Raw genomic sequence first — 20699 nt, 5'->3', positions numbered from 1 at the left:
GGCCACGGCTGCTAAACCCCAGCAAAGCGCATACTGATGCTTCCCGCTCACCCGTCCCCCACCGCTGTCCGAAGTCTATGCACACAGGAGATGTTGCTTGATCGGCAGTTGGAAAAAGCTGTTATTTCCCACAATGCAACGAGGTTCTCAGACAGCAAACTGTCAAGTCTGGAAGCACGGACACCCACACACAGGGACAGGATGCAGAGACGCAGGGGTTTTATTATATAGGATTATAAGCAAATTGAAAAGTGTAGGCTTCACATTTATTACTGAGCACGTCATTACGTTATTACTGAGCATATTTTGCCGCTCTACTAAAGCTGCTCTGCACTTGCGTGTTATTGCAAGCAGGCAGAGTAGCGGCGATTGAATGTATGGCAAGAGCGGCTCCAGCTTGTCATTGTGCAGCAGTGTCCGCTGAGAGCTGCCTCCCTCAATGCCTGCAGGGCACAGAGAGAGTGCCGGGACCTTTCTATATTATCGGCGCCAGAGGAATAACAGATACGCTGTGTGAGTTTTCGCAGGAATATGTCAGTTGGGGACAAGGGGGAAAAAAAGGCTATACAATCTGTTATTTACAACACCTGACGAGGCTTCCCGGATTCATCTGAAAATGGCATCTGCGAATAATGGCGCACAGTGTTGCCACTAATCTGTCTGCCGCTTATGGCTATTTAACATTAAAGCCTTATTGTTATTTAGCGTTAACACACAGAACCCTCTCTGTACCTATCCCTAACCCCTAGACCCCCTCCTGGTGGTGCCTAACCCTAACCACCCCCTGGTGGTGCCTAATCCTAAGACCCCCCGGGTGGTGCCTAACCCTAACCCCCTGGTGGTGCCTAACCCTAAGACCTCCCTGGTGGTGCCTAACCCTAAGACCCCCCTGATGGTGCCTAACCCTAAGACCCCCCTGGAGGTGCCTAACCCTAACTACCCCCCTGGTGGTGCCTAACCCTTACCACCCCCGCTGGTAGTGCCTAACCCTAAGACGCTCCTGATGGTGCCTAACCCTAAGACCCCCCTGGGGGTGCCTAACCCTAACCACCCCCCTGGTGGTGCCTAACCCTAACCACCCCCGCTGGTAGTGCCTAACCCTAAGACCTCCCTGGTGGTGCCTAACCCTAAGACCCCCCTGATGGTGCCTAACCCTAAGACCCCCCTGGAGGTGCCTAACCCTAACTACCCCCCTGGTGGTGCCTAACCCTTACCACCCCCGCTAGTAGTGCCTAACCCTAAGATGCCCCTGATGGTGCCTAACCCTAACCACCCCCCTGGTGGTGCCTAACCCTAACCACCCCCGCTGGTAGTGCCTAACCCTAAGATGCCCCTGGTGGTGCCTAACCCTAACCACCCCACTAATGGTGCCTAACCCTAAGACCCCCCTGATGGTGCCTAACCCTAAGACCCCCCTGGTGGTGCCTAACCGTAAGACCCCCCCCCCCGGTGGAGCCTAACCCTAAGACCCCCCCCCAGTGGTGCCTAACCCTAAGACCCCCCTGATGGTGCCTAACCCTAAGACCCCCAGTGGTGCCTAACCCTAACCTTGACAGTGTTACATTAAATCCATTCACCGTTTTGCAGTTAAATAACGTCTGCAGTTTGGCTTATGTAGGGCGCTATTGATAAATAACGTTACTGTGGGCAATAACGTCTGCTGTTTGGCAAATGAACGGCACTGTTGATAAATAACGTTAGTGTGCGCCGTTTTTCTTCTTTTTTCCCTGTGCGCCATTATTATGCAGTACTAACGATAAATAGCGATAAGCGTATCTTTTTAATGCGGCGCCATTTTTATGCATAGGTGCTGTGCGCCATTAGTCACTGATCCGAGGCTTCCCCTATGAAGGGATTATAGTTACACTGGCCCGTAGTGCAGACACTGACACATATAGAATACAGTGACATATGAATGTTTAATGGACCATACTAGAAATTGAAATAAATAACACAGGGAATGTTCTGCATGCTTGGTGTAACTACTGTGGAGGTGTTTAAAAATGAAATGTTTCATGGTAGTGGTCCTTTAACCACTTAAAGTTAAAGGGAACCTGAAGTGAGGAAAATTATTTAAAATAAACACATGACGTAGCTGCAATTCTGCAAATGAATATTATATACTAACCTCACCATCAGTTCCTCTCAGAAGCTCAGCATTTTCTTCTTACAGTGATCCCTTCCAATTCTGACAATATTTTGTCAGAACTGAAATATACCAGATGCTGTCAGTTATATATCAGCAGCTGTCAGTTACAACTGAATGTGAAAGTTTAACCATTTCAGCCTGCGGGTATTTTTCACCTTATGGATGAGAGGAATTTTCACATTTCAGCGGTTCTCCCTTTCATTCCCCAATAACTTTATCACTACTCATCACAATTAAATGATCTATACCTTGTTCTTCCCACCACCAATTCGGCTTTCTTTGGGTGGTACATTATGCTAAGGAGCACATTGAAACACTGGAGGTTTCCTCACGTTCGTTGCTCGTCCCAATATCACTCGCTGTTACCACTGCAGCCCCGATCGACCACAATGGCCGACATCTTGCAGCATGTCCAATCAGTAGATGCTACCAATTTTTGCCCTTGTCAGCACCGCTTTCAAACGGCCACCAAGTTGAGAGATGTATGGGCACCTGTAGTTGTGATGAGAGCCTGTGCTTATGATAATGGATTTGGTGTCATTTATTTGTGGTTTGTAGTTTTTTATCACTACTACGACCTTTACATTTACTAATTTTAAAATAACAATTACAAAAACATTATTGTTTTTATTTGGTGTGGGAAGATGGGGTGACACCAACCAAAATTACGGTAAAATTGGGACTTCATACAAAAATATTTATTTTATTTATTTATTTTTCCCCAAGCTGGCTTTAATAAAAAAACAAACAAACACAAACAGCATATATCGTACAAGAATCGCTTTATGCTAATATTGTCTTTATAACTTACCCAGACTCTCTACTTCCTTCTCCACATTCCTTGTCTGGCCGCTTTGTAGACCTGGTATGAAGGAGAGAGAGAGAGAGAGTGAAGGCTGGCTCCAGCAACAAGGGGGCTCTGGCCAATCCTTTATCCCTTCCTCTGATTGTGTAAAGTTGTCCCCCTGGGGCCCCAGAGCTGGCTGAGGGGCCCACCAGCTGACCTCCCTGATTATCCAAACTGATCAGTGGTGTATACACAGGGCCATGGGCCCCATTGCAAAGTTTACACTGGATCCCTTAGCACTGTATGGGGCTTGATTCACTAAACCATGATAACTCAAATATCACACCTTATGAAAGGATATCACACCTTATCAAAGATATCACACCTCAACAAAACGGAACATCACCCTGCCGACAAAAAATATGTGGGACCTGCAGACACATTTACTCCACTGACAGGGTAACGATACCAGGTTCACAACAGGAGTACAGAATACAAGGTACATTTTCTTGTGGGTCCACCAATCTGGTATATCTGATCATGTGTGCTAAATGCCCCAATGTTCTGTACGTGGGAGAAACTGGACAAACTCTACGCAAACGTATGAATGGACACAGGCACACTATTAATGATACCAAATCTGGACTCCCAGTTGCTACACACTTACGGTCCAACGGACACAGCATGGATGATCTGCGTGTCACTGCCCTGAAGGGCGGCTTCAAAACGTCAAATGACCGATTAATAGCAGAAACAAAATTTATAAATTGGTTCAAAGCTGTGCAGAAGGGTTTGAATAAGGACAACAACTTTCTATATTGGTATGAGATTGATGATATATGAGCTGTCTCAGCCACTCTAGCTGAGCTTGTGAACTAGGAATTTACGATACCTCTGGGTCAGTCTTAAAGACAAGGTCTGTGAGCAATGGAGTAAACAAGGATCCTTATCTTACCCCATTTAGATGGTCTGTTTGTATTAAGGCATCTTAATGACGTATTTATGCTTGAAAAAAATATCTGTTTTCCCTTTTGATGTTGCATGTATATAAGCTGTCTGTACCACCAGCTTGCAAACTAACAGGATGTAAACCTGACGAAGGCTGCAAGGCCGAAAGCTTGTTTATTCTTATTCATTTGTAGTTAGCCAATAAATGGTATCATCCTGATTTAAAACTTCTTGCTTTTACTGATGGCTAACACGGTACAATACCCTACTGCTACTACTATGCTTGAAGATACCGCAATGTACCGAACTTTCCTGGAACTAAAGAAAGACCTGAAGAAACTTGCACAACTTGACAGCAACATCTTTTTCTTGACTACATGCAAAAAGGAAAAACTTATACCTCAAGGACTAAGGATACAGAATCCCACCCTGCATACATACAATAGCAGGTTTGCAGAAGAAATCTGCAGGAGGAGCTCGGAGAGAATACGGAATAACCTTTTAACCTCCTTGGTGGTTAATTTTTTCTGCAAAAATTGCAGAATTCCATTTTTTTTTTATTTTTTTTTTAATGTTTCATGTAAAGCTACCAGAGTGGTAACTACATGAAACACCACTAGAGGGCGCATGTGGCCCTCTAGTCCGATCGTCGCCGGCATCTATAGCAAACAGGGGAACGCGTATATAACGCGTTCCCCTGTTTGGCTTCTCCTGTCGCCATGGCGACGATCGGGATGACGTCATGGACGTCAGCCGACGTCCTGACGTCAGGCACACCCGATCCAGCCCATAGCGCTGCCTGGAACTCATTGATCCGGGCAGCGCAGGGCTCTGGCGGGGGCCCTCTTCAGCCGCTGCGTGCGGCCGATCGCCGCAGAGCAGCGGCGATCAAGCTGTGCGCGCGGCTAGCAAAGTGCTGGCTGCGCGCACAGCAATTTATAGAATGAAAATCGCCCCACCAGGGGCTGAGATCTCCCCCTGCGCGGCATAGCCCGAGCTCAGCTCGGGCTTACCGCCAGGGAGGTTAAGAGTCTGCTATAACCGTAAGAGGATTACAAAGGATGAGATACAGAGCCTGAAACTGTCTCTGAATGATGACCCCACTGGATATACATGGGATAAACTACAGACCTTCTATGGGAAACTACAGAGATTCCTAATTAACAACAAAAAGAAAAAACTTCAGAGACTTAGAATTAAGAGTGGACGCCTGGATGCACAAGCAGCAGAAAAAGAGCAACCCACAGGTGTAATGAATCTTTCCTCTTATCTGCAAGGATACAGAGGCGCCAGTAGGATAAAACAAGATAAAAGGTTTAAAACGGTTTAGGTGGCGGTGGTGGACCGTCCACACACAAACAGACAAAAAATCGCTGTTGATTGTAGAAAAAAAATTCACAATTTATTCACATACTCCTACATAAAAGTGCAACGCGTTTCACGGGCAAACATCCCGCTTCATCAGGCAATAAACGAACGGAGTATCTCACAGCTCTGAGTATATTGATAGCTTGGCACCTCTGTAAACAGAGGTCAGCTCAGCTCGGGCTATGCCGCGCAGGGGGAGATCTCAGCCCCTGGTGGGGCGATTTTCATTCTATAAATTGCTGTGCGCGCAGCCAGCACTTTGCTAGCCGCGCGCACAGCTTGATCGCCGCTGCTCTGCGGCGATCGGCCGCACGCAGCGGCTGAAGAGGGCCCCCCCCCGCCAGAGCCCTGCGCTGCCCGGATCAATGAGTTCCAGGCAGGTGCCAAGCTATCAATATACTCAGAGCTGTGAGATACTCCGTTCGTTTATTGCCTGATGAAGCGGGATGTTTGCCCGTGAAACGCGTTGCACTTTTATGTAGGAGTATGTGAATAAATTGTGAATTTTTTTTCTACAATCAACAGCGATTTTTTGTCTGTTTGTGTGTGGACGGTCCACCACCGCCACCTAAACCGTTTTAAACCTTTTATCTTGTTTTATCCTACTGGCGCCTCTGTATCCTTGCATATTAAGTTGTCCACCCTTGGTGGAAGGGTGATATACCCTCTTTTCCTATCTACAGAGAGCGACATCTTAGTCCTGAGTGGGGTCAGGCTTAATCTCCCCACCTGCGTATACAGTGGTTGCCTTAGAGCAACCCAGGTTTGTAAGTATAATACTTACTTTTAACATTTTTCTCTATTTATACAACATACTACACTATATTGGGCTCTCGGTCTCCCTTTTCTCTTCTCTTTCCTCTTATCTGGCTACTGAAGCTGAAATGTCAGTACTCTCCAAAGGCCTGTCATTCTTCCCTGCGAGACCCATAGACAGGATTGCACTCTGTGGAGATATGGAGGAATTTTTCAGAAAGCTGCGACTCAAGGAACATTACCATGATAAGGAAGCCTGTGATACAAGGAACACTACCATGATAAGGAAGCCTGTGATACAAGGAACACTACCATGATAAGGAAGCCTGTGATACAAGGAACACTACCATGATAAGGAAGCCTGTGATATAATGGATAATGGACCAAAACGCAGCAGATCTAAAAAGAAGAAAAAAAGATGGACCCCCAAAGAAGGAGAAAACCCGGCCCTGGATAAATACATCAACAAATTCAGATGCAGAATCTCTGACAGGATCCTGAGTAAAAGAAAGACACTGGCCCAGAACGTAACACCACAGGAGCAACAGGCCACCAGATCCCTTAAGGAGAATAAGGACATTATTATTAAACCAGCGGATAAAGGTGGTGCCATAGTCATAATGAACACCAGTGACTACATCCAGGAGGCACAAAGACAATTATCCAACACCGCTCACTATGCCAAATTACAGGGGGACCCCACAAAAGGCTACAGGATGGCACTTAATAGGATGGTTAACAGATTGCCTGCAAACATCAGACTACATGTAAGGACCCTTATCCCTGAAGAGCCTAGAACAGCCTGCTTTTACATGCTTCCCAAGATCCACAAAGAGGGAAACCCAGGCAGGCCCATAATCTCAGGGAGCGGAACTCTTACAGAGAACATCTCAGGGTGGCTGGAAAACATCTTGAAACCTCTTGTCTGTAAAAGACCCAGCTACTTACAGGATACCACCCACCTCCTGAACAAACTGTCAGCCATCGGCCCAGTACCTGAGGGAACCATACTGGCCACGATGGACGTGGAGTCCCTGTACACGAACATTCCCCATGATGATGGTATTGCGGCCTGCCGTAAATATCTTCAGGGTCAGGGCATACCTGTAAAGCCTATTACTGGACTGATCAAATTAATTCTCACTCATAATTATTTCACTTTTGGACAGGACCTCTATTTACAGCAGATGGGTGTGGCAATGGGTTCGCGATTCGCTCCACAGTATGCAAATCTATTCATGGCCAAACTCGAAGAGGAATACCTCAATGCATGTGGCATAAAACCCTTGGCCTACTTCCGCTTCATTGATGATATTTTAATCATCTGGTCCGCAAGTGAGGATGATCTTCTCCAGTTCCACAGGAACTTCAATGCCTTCCATCCTACAATCAAATTGAAACTTACCTACTCTCACACAGAGATCAACTTTCTGGACACCACCATATACATCAGGGGTAACAACATACAAACCTCTGTGTATCGCAAACCTACAGACCGTCCCACATACCTAAGATATGACAGTTTTCATCCCAAGCACATTAAGAACTCTATAATTTACAGCCAAGCAATAAGGTACAACCGGATTTGTTCTGACAGGATGGACAGAGACAAGCACCTGGATCACCTTAAGAACACTTTCATTAAACAAGGTTACAGTCCTCCCATGGCTGAGGCCCAAATCAGGAAAGCCAGCAACATCCCCAGGACTGAACTCCTGAAATATAAGCAAAACCAGAAAGAGGAACGTGTCCCTTTGGTTGTCACCTACAACCCACACCTGGAAATCTTAAGGAGGATTGCTAAGGAACTTCATCCCATTTTACACAAGGATCACAGACTGAGAACGATATTCCCTAAACCTCCACTCTTGTCATATCGGCAACCACACAATCTAAAACAGATGATTGTCAGGAGCTCTTTGAATAGGCCTCAACAAAACGGAACATCACCCTGCCGACAAAAAATATGTGGGACCTGCAGACACATTTACTCCACTGACAGGGTAACGATACCAGGTTCACAACAGGAGTACAGAATACAAGGTAAATTTTCCTGTGGGTCCACCAATCTGGTATATCTGATCATGTGTGCTAAATGCCCCAATGTTATGTACGTGGGAGAAACTGGACAAACACTGCGCAAACGTATGAATGGACACAGGCACACCATTAATGATACCAAATCTGGACTCCCAGTTGCTACACACTTACGGTCCAACGGACACAGCATGGATGATCTGCGTGTCACTGCCCTGAAGGGCGGCTTCAAAACGTCAAACGACCGATTAATAGCAGAAACAAAATGTATAAATTGGTTCAAAGCTGTGCAGAAGGGTTTGAATAAGGACAACAACTTTCTATATTGGTATGAGATTGATGATATATGAACTGTCTCAGCCACTCTAGCTGAGCTTGTGAACTAGGAATTTACGATACCTCTGGGTCAGTCCTAAAGACAAGGTCTGTGAGCAATGGAGTAAACAAGGATCCTTATCTTACCCCATTTAGATGGTCTGTTTGTATTAAGGCATCTTAATGACGTATTTATGCTTGAAAAAAATATCTGTTTTCCCTTTTGATGTTGCATGTATATAAGCTGTCTGTACCACCAGCTTGCAAACTAACAGGATGTAAACCTGACGAAGGCTGCAAGGCCGAAAGCTTGTTTATTCTTATTCATTTGTAGTTAGCCAATAAATGGTATCATCCTGATTTAAAACTTCTTGCTTTTACTGATGGCTAACACGGTACAATACCCTACTGCTACTACTTATGAAAAGATATCACACCTTATCAAAGATATCACACCTTATCAAAGATATCGCACCTTATCAAAGATAACATACCTTATCAAAGATATCACACCTTATCAAAGATATCACACCTTATCAAAGATATCACACCTTATCAAAGATATCACACCTTATGAAAAGATATCACACCTTATCAAAGTTAACATGCCTTATCAGAGTAGCAAGCGCTACGAACTTATACCTGCTAATTGGCAATGGCATGAGTCGTCCTGCCCTGAGCCCCTGCGGGTTCGTAGCGCTTGCTATACTACTCTGATAAGGCGTGTTGACTTTGATAAGGTGTGATATCTTTGATAAGGTGTGATATTTGAGTTATCACAGTTTAGTGAATCATGCCCATAGTGTGATAATCTAATCTCACTAATAAATGTGAACGTTTGGATGTTACTCGATCACACAACAATGGCTGAACAATGTGAATGAAATTTGGCACACATAGTACATTACCTGGAATAACATGTAGGATACTTTTTATCCCCATAACCAAAATGTGGGTGGAGACAAATACAAATTTCATTGGCAAATATAAACAGCAGCCATTCTTTGTTAATGGCAGGGTTCCCAAACTTTGCACAGTTGGACACTGGGTGACTGGGATTAATATTCAGAAAAGTGGGTGGAGCCTACAACAGCCAATCAAAATTCACATTGATTTTCAAGGGGAATATGTCATTGCTGCCCTTCTTGCACTGGTAATGGCACAAGCCTCAAACCTGGTACAGTTGGTCATTGGGTGACTGGGGTTCAAATTCAGAAAAGGGGGTGGAGACACAGCCAAATCAGGTACCTGGGCAATGCCAGGTTATCAGGTAGTCATATAATAAAGGCAACCAGAACCAGCTGGCCAAGCACAGCCGGAGGTGTAAACAGGGCAGAATAATGATTGTCACTATTCATAGCACATACAGACGTGATCATTGCCAGCACAGCACTAATGCAAAACCAAAGTACCGACTGGAGGAGGGCGTCCTAGTGCAGTTACACCCTCTGCATCCCCGATTGCTATGGCTCGGCAACTGATCAAGAAAGAGGCAGAAAATCTTAAAAAGTTAGTGCGGAGCTCTTCCTTAGCTGAGAAATATTCAAGCCCTTCATGTCTGCATACCTCGCAACTTTTGTAGATAGAAAGACAGACAATTTAAGACATGCCCCTGCCACACCCTAACCACGCCCCCGTCACACCCCTCATCATGCATATCACAAAAAAAATTCAGAAGCCAAAGCTTTAGTTTTGTCATTCAGACCACACTGGTCATTTCCATCATCAGTACTTTCCCTTCATTTTAGGGATCTTTCCCACTAAGAAGTTGCGTTAGATGCGACGTTAAGGTCGCATAACGTGCCCCTAACGCAACGCATGGTGGTGGTGTTTGAGGACGCTACATAGAGCCGCGTTAAGCGGCTCTTGATGCGTCCGTGATGTGTACTTTTTGATGCATGCGCTGGTGGAGACCACGTGAGCGGAACACTCCGCATCACGTGGTCCCGCCAGCCAATCACCGCACAGAGCGGCCACTCCAGGAAGAAAACACTGCACGTCACACAGTGCAGTGAATATTAATTAGCCATGTGGCTAGGGGCACTAGTGGACTCCCCCCTCCTCCTCCAACATTACTGAGAATGTGCAAGCAGTCTAACACAGCTAAAACTGCTTATAATGCACAGTATGCTGCACTTTCTTTCACCGTCCAACATTACAATGTAACGCAACGTGGGCACTGTGAACAGCCCATTGATTTTTCATTACTGTGAGTTGGGCTGCATTACAGGCTGCACTAACGTGCGCCTGTAACGTCCCACTGTGAAAGCAGCCTTAAAAAGAGGAACTCCAGCCTAAACAAACATACTGTCATTAAGTTACGTTAGTTATGTTAATTAAAATAGATAGGTAATATAATCTCTTACCCACCCTGTTTTAAAAGAACAGGCAAATGTTTGATTTCATGATGGCAGCCATCTTTTTGGTTGAAAGGAGGTGACAGGGAGCATGAAACACAGTTCCAACTGTCCTGTGTCCTGAGCACCTCTCCCAGTTGCTAGGCAACGTGAATAACAACATAGGAAATCTCATCATGCTCTGCACAGCATCAGGGAAAAAAAGCCCGGGCTTTTTTTCTTTGATGGGTGGAGCTTAGATAAAAAGGCAGCTAAAAGTGATGCTTTGGTAAGAAAAACAAAGTTCTGATGCTGTGAAACTGTTAAAGAAACACCAAGCCTTTTCAGTGCTGCTGAGTAGATTTTTAGTCCGGAGGTTCACTTTAATGTTTGAAAAGGAGAAATAAAATCCATTTAAAGGATGGGACTAAAATTTAGAGTTAGCTAAACACATTTTTCAAGAGAACAATACATATATTGCACATATCTGTACATCAGTCCTGAAAGAGGGACAAATGAGGAAGAAAGAGGGACAAGGGGATTTGTTTTTCAAAGAGGGACTGTCCCTCCGAAAGACAGTTGGGAGCTATGATGTCAGCTTTACATATAGGATTCATGGCAGCTATTACAAATTGATTACTGTATATACTCCAGTATAAGCCTAATTTTTGGGCCAAAAAAAAAAGGCTCGGCATATACTTGAGTCACTACTCTGAGAAACCCCCACAGTGCCCCACTATATGCACAGTGATGAATCATCTGAGGGAGACCACACCCTTGACATTTCCATGGGAGGTCCCAGCTACCCTCATTTCCAGTTACAGCCTTGGAAGGCATACAGGGACAGTGTCTACTGAGTGGTGAGAATCCTGGCATTCCTATATCAAGCTTTAGATACATGACAATGTGGCTCTGCATTCCTTGCTTTATCATTATGCCCGCTTACACTTTGCAACAGGAGTTCTCTGCATGTCCATCTCCATTGTAGGCCTATGTTCTGGCTTATTATTGCAATCTGCTGAATTTATGCTGCTTTTCTAATATATGGCTGTAGCCGGCCATGGCTGTTAGTGGTGTTGTGGCTTTTGCCATCCCCGGCTTCTACTCGGTTCAAACATTTTTTCCATTTTTATCTTCTTAAGGTAAAAGTTGGGTGGTCGGCTTATACTCGAGTATATACAATACTTTGTATATTTGAATCCTAATGCTCTGCTATCTTACATTGATAGTCGGGGGCAGACCTAACATGAAATCACTTGAATCACGTAATTCAGGCGGCAAAATCTAGGGGGCGGCATTTAGACAAACAGTTTGAGAGGAGTATACCTGGCGCCTGCCTCCCCTCCACGCTCCCTCCCGCCTTCCTGACACACAGACTCCCCTCCTCATTAACGTATCCCCGAATTCCCATCCTGGTGGCACCTGCCATGACCACTGAGGCAGAGGTGCTGGCAGCCTGGCACCAGAACGGCCAATCGCAGCCGCCCGCTGCTCCTTCTGCCAACTGGTGCTGATGGATGGTCTCGCAGGCGGGACCATGGCACCATCGTCGGGCCAATCACTGCACTCTATCAGTAGCAGTGACATCTGATAGGTCCCGCCCGCAAGACCATCAACACCAGTTAGCAAAAGGAGCAGCAGGTGGCTGTGATTGGCTAGCTTGGCTGGTCTGGTGTCAGCATCCCCACCTGATTGGTCACATCCCAAAGCTTCCCCTCTGACTGGCCATGGTGATCTTTCGCTGGTGATGGGGTGTATATATACTGTATATATGGCGTCAATCCGCCGGGAGCCGGCATTTCCCGTTGAGCTATTAATAGCTACCACCGCTGATTGCGTCGCACCGCCGACACGCCGCAGGCCACCAGCCATTCTCCTGCACGCGTTGGCTAATGTGAAAGAGCCCTGTGAGGACCAGTGGTGTATAGGGGCACAGAGGTTGCAATTGCACCGGGGCCCCTGGATCAGAGGTGCCCTCTTTCAGCCACTGCATTAGCTCTTCATTGATGTTATGTTAGTAATGATCATCTGTTCTATATGTGCTTTGATTGAATAGTGGTAATCATTAACAGACTGTTCTTCTCCCCTCAAGACATGTCTCTGGCACTGTGGCTGTCCTTGGCAGCTTTTGACATGCAACTGGATCCCCGGCTACAAAATTAATGCATCTTTGCGATGACTTTCTGTTTAGTCGGCTGCAGTTTGAAATAGAAATGTGATTTGGCAAATGTGTGATGGTGAATGGGTATGTGCAAAACAACAGATAACCTTCATCACTGGCCGGCTCCTTCGGCTCCCCCTGCTGTCCGGGCCCCATCACAGGAAGACTGCAAATAAAGAAAAACTATATATATTAAAACAAAACACAAGAGGACTCAAACAGGAACTGTACTGAAAATAATTTCTTACTTTTTACAATATTCATTTATAAATAATTAAGTCAGTGTTTGCCCATTGTAAAATCTTTCCTCTCCCTGATTTACATTCTGACATTTATCTCAGATGGCGACATCTTTAGTCCTGTCAGCTTCAGCTCTGTGGAATGTTTGTTTTCTCTGTGTTTTGAAGCCAGTGAAAATAATATCTGGTCTCCCAGAATGCTTGATGGGAAGGGGGGCCTTGGGCAAAATTCCATATAGCTAAACAGCCTAGGCTGTGACTTCACTGAGAGGGTGAAGCTACCTACCAATATACAGCAATATATACAGTGGCTTGCAAAAGTATTCGGCCCCCTTGAATTTTTCCACATTTTGTCATATTACTGCCACAAACATGCATCAATTTTATTGGAATTCCACATGAAAGAGCAATACAAAGTGGTGTACACGTGAGAAGTGGATCGAAAATCATACATCATTCCAAACATTGTTTACAAATTAATAACTGCAAAGTGGTGTGTGCGTAATTATTCAGCCCCTCTTTGGTCTGAGTGCAGTCAGTTGTCCATAGACATTGCCTGATAAGTGCTAATGACTAAATAGAGTGCACCTGTGTGTAATCTAATGTCAGTACAAATACAGCTGCTCTGTGACGGCCTCAGAGGTTGTCTAAGAGAATATTGGGAGCAACAACACCATGAAGTCCAAAGAACACACAAGACAGGTCCAAGACAGGTCAGGGATCAAGTTATTGAGAAATTTAAAGCAGGCTTAGGCTACAAAAAGATTTCCAAAGCCTTGAACATCCCAAGGAGCACTGTTCAAGCGATCATTCAGAAATGGAAGGAGTATGGCACAACTGTAAACCTACCAAGACAAGGCCGTCCACCTAAATTTACAGGCCGAACAAGGAGAGCGCTGATCAGAAATGCAGTCAAGAGGCCCATGGTGACTCTGGACGAGCTGCAGAGATCTACAGCTCAGGTGGGGGAATCTGTCCATAGGACAACTATTAGTCATGCACTGCACAAAGTTGGCCTTTATGGAAGAGTGGCAAGAAGAAAGGCATTGTTAACAGAAAGCATAAGAAGTCCCGTTTGCAGTTTGCCATAAGCCATGTGGGGGACAAAGCAACCATGTGGAAGAAGGTGCTCTGGTCAGATGAGACCAAAATGGAACTTTTTGGCTAAGATGCAAAACCCTATGTGTGGCGGAAAACTAACACTGCACATCACTCTGAACACACCATCCCCACTGTCAAATATGGTGGTGCGGTGACCATACGTCCCGCATTGCCCGGGACATGTCCCGCCTTCGGGGGGCGCTGTCCCAGGCTGCATGAGGTCCCGGGAAACGTCCCACTTTTAGCTGCGGGAAGTCCCGGCCTCGGGACGCTGGCCACCGTACGATCGCATGAATTGGCTGCAGCGTCTAATAGACGCCACGCCAGTTCATAGCCTGCAGCCTCGCTCCAGCCTGCATAGTCTCCGGCAGGTGAGCAGGGCTACGGGAAGATGGCTGCCAAAGCCCTGTACTGGAGACTATTTGTGTCTCCAGTACAGGGCTTCGGGCGCCATCTTGCCGTAGCCCTGCTCTGCCTGTCAGCGCGGGAGAGACAGGCTGGAGGATCGTCCGAGGAGCAGCGCGCCAGAGGCCGCCCGGGAGCCAGAGAAGACTTCTGCCAGGTGAGTTTTTTTTCCAGGTGAAATGCTGCCCAAATTTTGTTTATTTTGTACTGTCATGTTGCTCACAATGCGTTTATTTTGTACTGTCAAGTTGTCCAAATTGCGTTTATTTTGTGCTGTCAAGTTGTCCAAATTACGTTTATTTTGTGCTGTCATGTTTTCTCACAATGCGTTTATTTTGTGCTGATATGTTGCTCACAATGCGTTTATTTTGTACTGACATGCTGCTCGCATTGCGTTTATTTTGTACTAACATGTTGCTCACAATGCATTTATTTTGTGCTGACATGTTGCCCGCATTGTGTTTATTTTGTGCTGTCATGTTGCTCACAATCGGTTTATTTTGTACTGACATGTTGCCCGCATTGCGTTTATTTTGTGCGGTCATGTTGCTCACAATGCGTTTATTTTGTACTGATGGGTTGCCCGCATTGCATTTATTTTGTGCTGTCATGTTGCTCACAATGCGTTTATTTTGTACTGACATGTTGCCCGCATTGCATTTATTTTGTGCTAACATGTTGCTCACAATGCGTTTATTTTGTACTGACATGTTACCCGCATTGCGTTTATTTTGTGCTGACATGTTGCCCGCATTGCGTTTATTTTGTGCTGTCATGTTGCCCACATTGCGTTTATTTTGTGCTGACATGTTGCCCATTGCGTTTATTTTCTGCCGACATGTTGCCCATATTGCGTTTATATTCTGGGGTAACTGTTGCTGCATTTATTATTTAATGGTCATAGCTGGCTATCTTTGCTGCTTTGGGGTTACAGTATATTATTAGCATCACAGTTTCTGCACACCCATGATGCGAAGTCTCGTTTGACCACATCATGGCGTAAACACTGCTTTCTTATGCCTCGCTGTTACATCATTACGATAGCTCCGCCCATACAATGTCATGGTCACGCCCACTTTTCACCGCTGCGCACGCCGCACACCCCACCCCCAGTCTTCGCCGCTGCGCGCACCACATTCCCCCTGATTTTCGCCGCGCACGCCCCCCCCCCAGTCAGAGTTGATAGGAAGATGGATGGAGCCATATACAGGGCAATCTTGGAAGAAAACCTCTTGGAGTCTGCAAAAGGCTTGAGACTGGGGCGGAGGTTCATCTTCCAGCAGGATAACGACATAAACATTATAAACATAAAGCCAGGGCAACAATGGAATGGTTTAAAACAAAACATATCTATGTGTTAGAACGGCCCAGTCAAAGTCCAGATCTAAATCCAATCGAGAATCTGTGGCAAGATTTGAAAACTGCTGTTCACAAACGCTGTCCATCTAATCTGACTGAGCTGGAGCTGTTTTGCAAAGAAGAATGGGCAAGGATTTCAGTCTCTAGATGTGCAAAGCTGGTAGAGACATACCCTAAAAGACTGGCAGCTGTAATTGCAGCAAAAGGTGGTTCTACAAAGTATTGACCCAGGGGGCTGAATAATTACGCACACCCCACTTTGCAGTTATTGATTTGTAAAAAATGTTTGGAATCATGTATGATTTCTGTTCCACTTCTCACATGTACACCACTTTGTATTGGTCTTTCACGTGGCATTCCAATAACATTGATGCATGTTTGTGGCAGTAATGTGACAAAATGTGGAAAACGTCAAGGGGGCCAAATACTTTTGCAAGCCACTGTAGATATAGGAAGTGTTTCTGGTGCTGAAACCGGGAAAATGAATGTAAAAATGGGTATTCTGATTAATTTACTACATTCTAATATATGCCACCACAGGGCCTCTTGATGTAATAAACATCTGATTTATTGCAAATTCCTTCTGTTTTCAGAAGGCAAAATTATATTTAACATCACTTCCTTGGAGGGCTTTTCAATATCTTTTGCCCCCCCCCCCCCCCCCCTATACTCTCCTAGTGGTTCTGGGTAACCATGAGTTCTCTGGGTATTCTGTAGTATTTTTCCAAACCCTATCCCATAGTGATATATCAAATCCATGCCATGCACTGATGAGTACCAAAAAGTACAAAACAGGCTGTCTGCATGTTGGGTTGATGTGGCTCTGTAACATGTATAAGTTATATGCTCTCCCAGTGGCGTAGCAATAGGGGGTGCAGAGATAACGACCGCATCAGGGCCCTTGGACCAAAAGGGCCCGAGTGACCATCCCTCAACTGCAGTATTAGCTCTTTATTAGTCCTGTGCCAGTAATAATCACTTCTATAGATGCTTTGAATAGTGGTAATCATTAACAAACTGTTCCCATCCCCTTCCTGTACCTTCTCTTTGGCAGGTTTTGCTGCACCGTATCAATTTTTATGTATAGAGTGCTGGGGGGCAATGTAAAACTTGCATTGGGGCCCACAGCTCCTCAGCTGCGCCACAGGGCTGTACTAGTGGTTCTGAGTCATGATGAGCTATCTGGGTATTCCTAAGTATTGGTGCAAGCCCTTTCCCATAGAGCCATATCAATCCATGCCATGCACTGATGAGAACCAACAGTCCGGAACAGGCTGGTTTGCATGTTGGGTTGATGTGACCCTGTAATACAGGGCTGCCCAATAGGTCGATCGCGATCTACCGGTAGATCGCGACCGCCTTCTCGGTAGATCGCGGCCTCATGGCCGCGTCTCATTAAATGTTGCGGCCGGTAGCTAGCTATAGAATGTGGCCGCGTTTTATCACATTTTGCTGCCGCCGCTGGCCAATAAGGAGCCAGGAAGGAGAGAGGCCGCGCAGCTATGACGTCAGGGCTGGGGGCGGCGCCGGGCACGTTTCACGCTTGTCACGCGCTACCCGCCGCCCCTTAGCCCGCCAGAGCAGAGACAGAGAGCACTCCTGGAACCACAGCCGCCGGAAGGCATGTAACTAGCATGCTGCCCCTTAGCCCACCAGAGCGCTGTTGGACCCGCGGTCGCCGGAGGGCACTTTACTGGCACGCTGCCCTGGATCCTCAGCCACCTGATTGAGGTACTACCACGTAAACTGCAGGCACTTATCCCTGGCTACCCTATACTGCAGGCACATATACCTGGCTACCCTATACTGCGGGCACATATACCCGGCTATCCTATACTGGGGGCTCCTATACCCGGGTACCCTATGCTGTGGGCACATATATCCAGCTATCCTATACTGGAGGCAACTATACCTGGCTACCCTATACTGCGGGCACAATTACCCGGCTATCCTATACTGGGGGCTCCTATACCCGGGTACCCTATGCTGTGGGCACCTATATCCAGCTATCCTATACTGGGGGCACCTATACCCGGCTACCCGGGCTACCCTATGCTGTGGGCACCTATACCCGGGTACCCTATGCTGTGGGCACATATATCCAGCTATCCTATACTGGGGGCACCTATACCCGGCTACCCGGGCTACCCTATGCTGTGGGCACCTATACCTGGCTACCCTATGCTGTGGGCACCTATACCCGGCTACCCTATGCTGTGGGCACCTATACCCGGCTACCCTATGCTGTGGGCACCTATATCCGGCTACCCTATGCTGTGGGCACCTATACCCGGCTACCCTATGCTGTGGGCACCTATACCCGGCTACCCTATGCTGTGGGCACCTATATCCGGCTACCCTATGCTGTGGGCACCTATACCCGGCTACCCTATGCTGTGGGCACCTATACCCGGCTACCCTATGCTGTGGGCACCTATATCTGGCTACCCTATGCTGTGGGCACCTATACCCGGCTACCCTATGCTGTGGGCACATATATCCAGCTATCCTATACTGGAGGCAACTATACCTGGCTACCCTATACTGCGGGCACAATTACCCGGCTATCCTATACTGGGGGCTCCTATACCCGGGTACCCTATGCTGTGGGCACATATATCCAGCTATCCTATACTAGGGGCACCTATACCCGGCTACCCGGGCTACCCCATGCTGTGGGCACCTATACCTGGCTACCCTATGCTGTGGGCACCTATACCCGGCTACCCTATGCTGTGGGCACCTATACCTGGCTACCCTATGCTGTGGGCACCTATACCCGGCTACCCTATGCTGTGGGCACCTATACCTGGCTACCCTATGCTGTGGGCACCTATACCTGGCTACCCTATGCTGCGGGCACATACAGTATACCTGGCTAACCTGTGCGCGGGGGGGGGCGCTAAGCTTAGCATTTGAAACGCTGGTAGATCTCCTGGCCTCGGCGAATTTTAAAGTAGCTTGCGAGCCGAAAAAGTGTGGGCACCCCTGCTGTAATATGTATAAGCTATACGCTCGCTATACACCAGGGGTTCTGGATGTGAGCCTGCCTATAAGCTACAGGCTCTCCTAGTGGAGGTATCTGGGTACTCTGTAGTATGTAGTATAAAAGTTACTCACGCAGCTGACTGGCATTGGATGATCAGCAGGAATAAAGCACAAGCCCCGGTCTGGAGGAGAATCATTGTAGGAGGAAGTCCTGGGAAGATGTGAGGAGAAGAGATCACTGATAGCAGATAGCAAGCAGGGATCCTATTTATACAATGGGTGGAGGAGTCACCAAACCCACCCATTTGTGTAACACTGCAGGAAGGTGACACCATTGTGCTGTTCTAACTTGTTTAATCCAAGGCGAGTGTGCCAGTTTAAAGGACACCAGAGGTGGCATGTGACATGATGAGATAGACATGGGTATGTACAGTGCCTAGCACACAAATAACTATGCGGTGTTCCTTTCTGTCTAAAATAGTTAAAAATCAGGTATGCAAGTGACCGCTTCTGGGACAGGATTGGACTATAGTGTAACCCTCACAGAGGAGACGAGGGTGCATAGCTGCGCTGCTCCTTCATCTGTAATGAGAGGCCTAGGGCACTTGACATAAGTATTGAAGACACAGATTTATGCTGGGAAGAAGACCTACCGGGTGTGCTGCTTATTATCATGTTGGGTTTGTCCCGAACTTCTTTAATTGTACTTTCTGCAGCCAAGTTCAGGGGACACCCCTCCTTCAAAGCTCCTTCACCCCTCCTTCAAAGCCCCATAACTTGGGAACTGAGCATCATTCCGACTCGGGATCCAGTGCAACAGAAAGTCGTAACTTTCGGTGGTCAGATCTTCCTGGGTGAGCAAACAGAAATGTAACAAAAAGCTGCCAAACTTTCCAGATGCAATAATACGTAAGTACCGAAAAAACAAAGTCTTGTAAAAGGAATACCTTTTAACTGATACTTTAACTGATAGAGTTAAAGGATGCAAGCTTTCTGGGATCTAGATCCCTTCTTCAGGCATATTTTCAGATGTAAGCTGAAGTAAAACACCGATGCAGGTAAATAGTAAACACGAAGATGGCAGTTGTGCTGGTTACTGTTTATCCGTTAGGTGTCAGGTGATCAGCAGCCTGGAGCCAGTGAGTTAGTGCAAGCATACATGAAATCCAGCAGTTTTCTGAAGATCGTGAAGCCAAGTCAATCATGTCAAAAAAGGTGTCCTCTACTACTATAAGTACACCCCCAGCTCCTCAGAGTCTATTCCACATCACAGGTACGATGCTGTCACGCTGTCTTGGGGATGACTTGCCTGAAAACCAAGAGTCGTACTGGACAAGTACTTCTGTCAGCTCTGAACTCGCAGGTCGATCAGTGGCTGACCCGCACCAACTGGACATCGGAAAAGTGGTGTTTGACAATGGGCAAGTTAACACATGTCTGCATGGCACACAGGGCCGGATTTAAGGTAAGGCCACATAGGCCATGGCCTAGGGCACCACAGAATCAAGGGCGGGTGGGCAGCAAGCTATATTGGGGGGGAGGGTCACCTGGCTACCTACACTGGAGAGAGGAGGGCCATCAGGCTATGTATAACGAAGGGGGGGAGGGTCATCTGGCTTCTTATACTAGCTGGAAGGGGTCATCAGGCTATCTAAACTGGAGGAGGGGGGAGGGTTATCTGGAAACCTATACTGGAGGTGAGGGGGAAGGGTCATCTGACTAACAATATTGGAGGTGGGGGGAGGGTCAT

The 20699-nt window shown here is 46.7% G+C and overlaps 1 protein-coding gene across 1 annotated transcript in view; it reads right to left on the bottom strand.

Annotated features, from left to right (window-relative positions):
- Positions 1-19983, bottom strand: part of LOC137527986 (involucrin-like) — a 61484-nt gene extending 41501 nt beyond the window's left edge. The window contains exons 1-5 of the mRNA XM_068249151.1: positions 19897-19983; positions 19603-19799; positions 19082-19160; positions 12965-13023; positions 2961-3011 (exon numbers count right to left, since the gene is read on the bottom strand). Of these exons, the coding sequence (XP_068105252.1) occupies positions 2961-3011; positions 12965-13023; positions 19082-19160; positions 19603-19624 (211 nt within the window). The 5' untranslated portion in view covers positions 19625-19799; positions 19897-19983. The remainder of the gene's footprint in view (positions 1-2960; positions 3012-12964; positions 13024-19081; positions 19161-19602; positions 19800-19896) is intronic.
- Positions 19984-20699: the final 716 nt, after the last annotated feature.

Source organism: Hyperolius riggenbachi, chromosome 8 (genome assembly GCF_040937935.1).
Source record: "Hyperolius riggenbachi isolate aHypRig1 chromosome 8, aHypRig1.pri, whole genome shotgun sequence".
Classification (NCBI taxonomy): Eukaryota; Metazoa; Chordata; class Amphibia; order Anura; family Hyperoliidae; genus Hyperolius; species Hyperolius riggenbachi.
The sequence above is the reverse complement of the archived record's forward strand: the minus strand, read 5'-3'. Positions and strand labels throughout refer to the sequence as shown.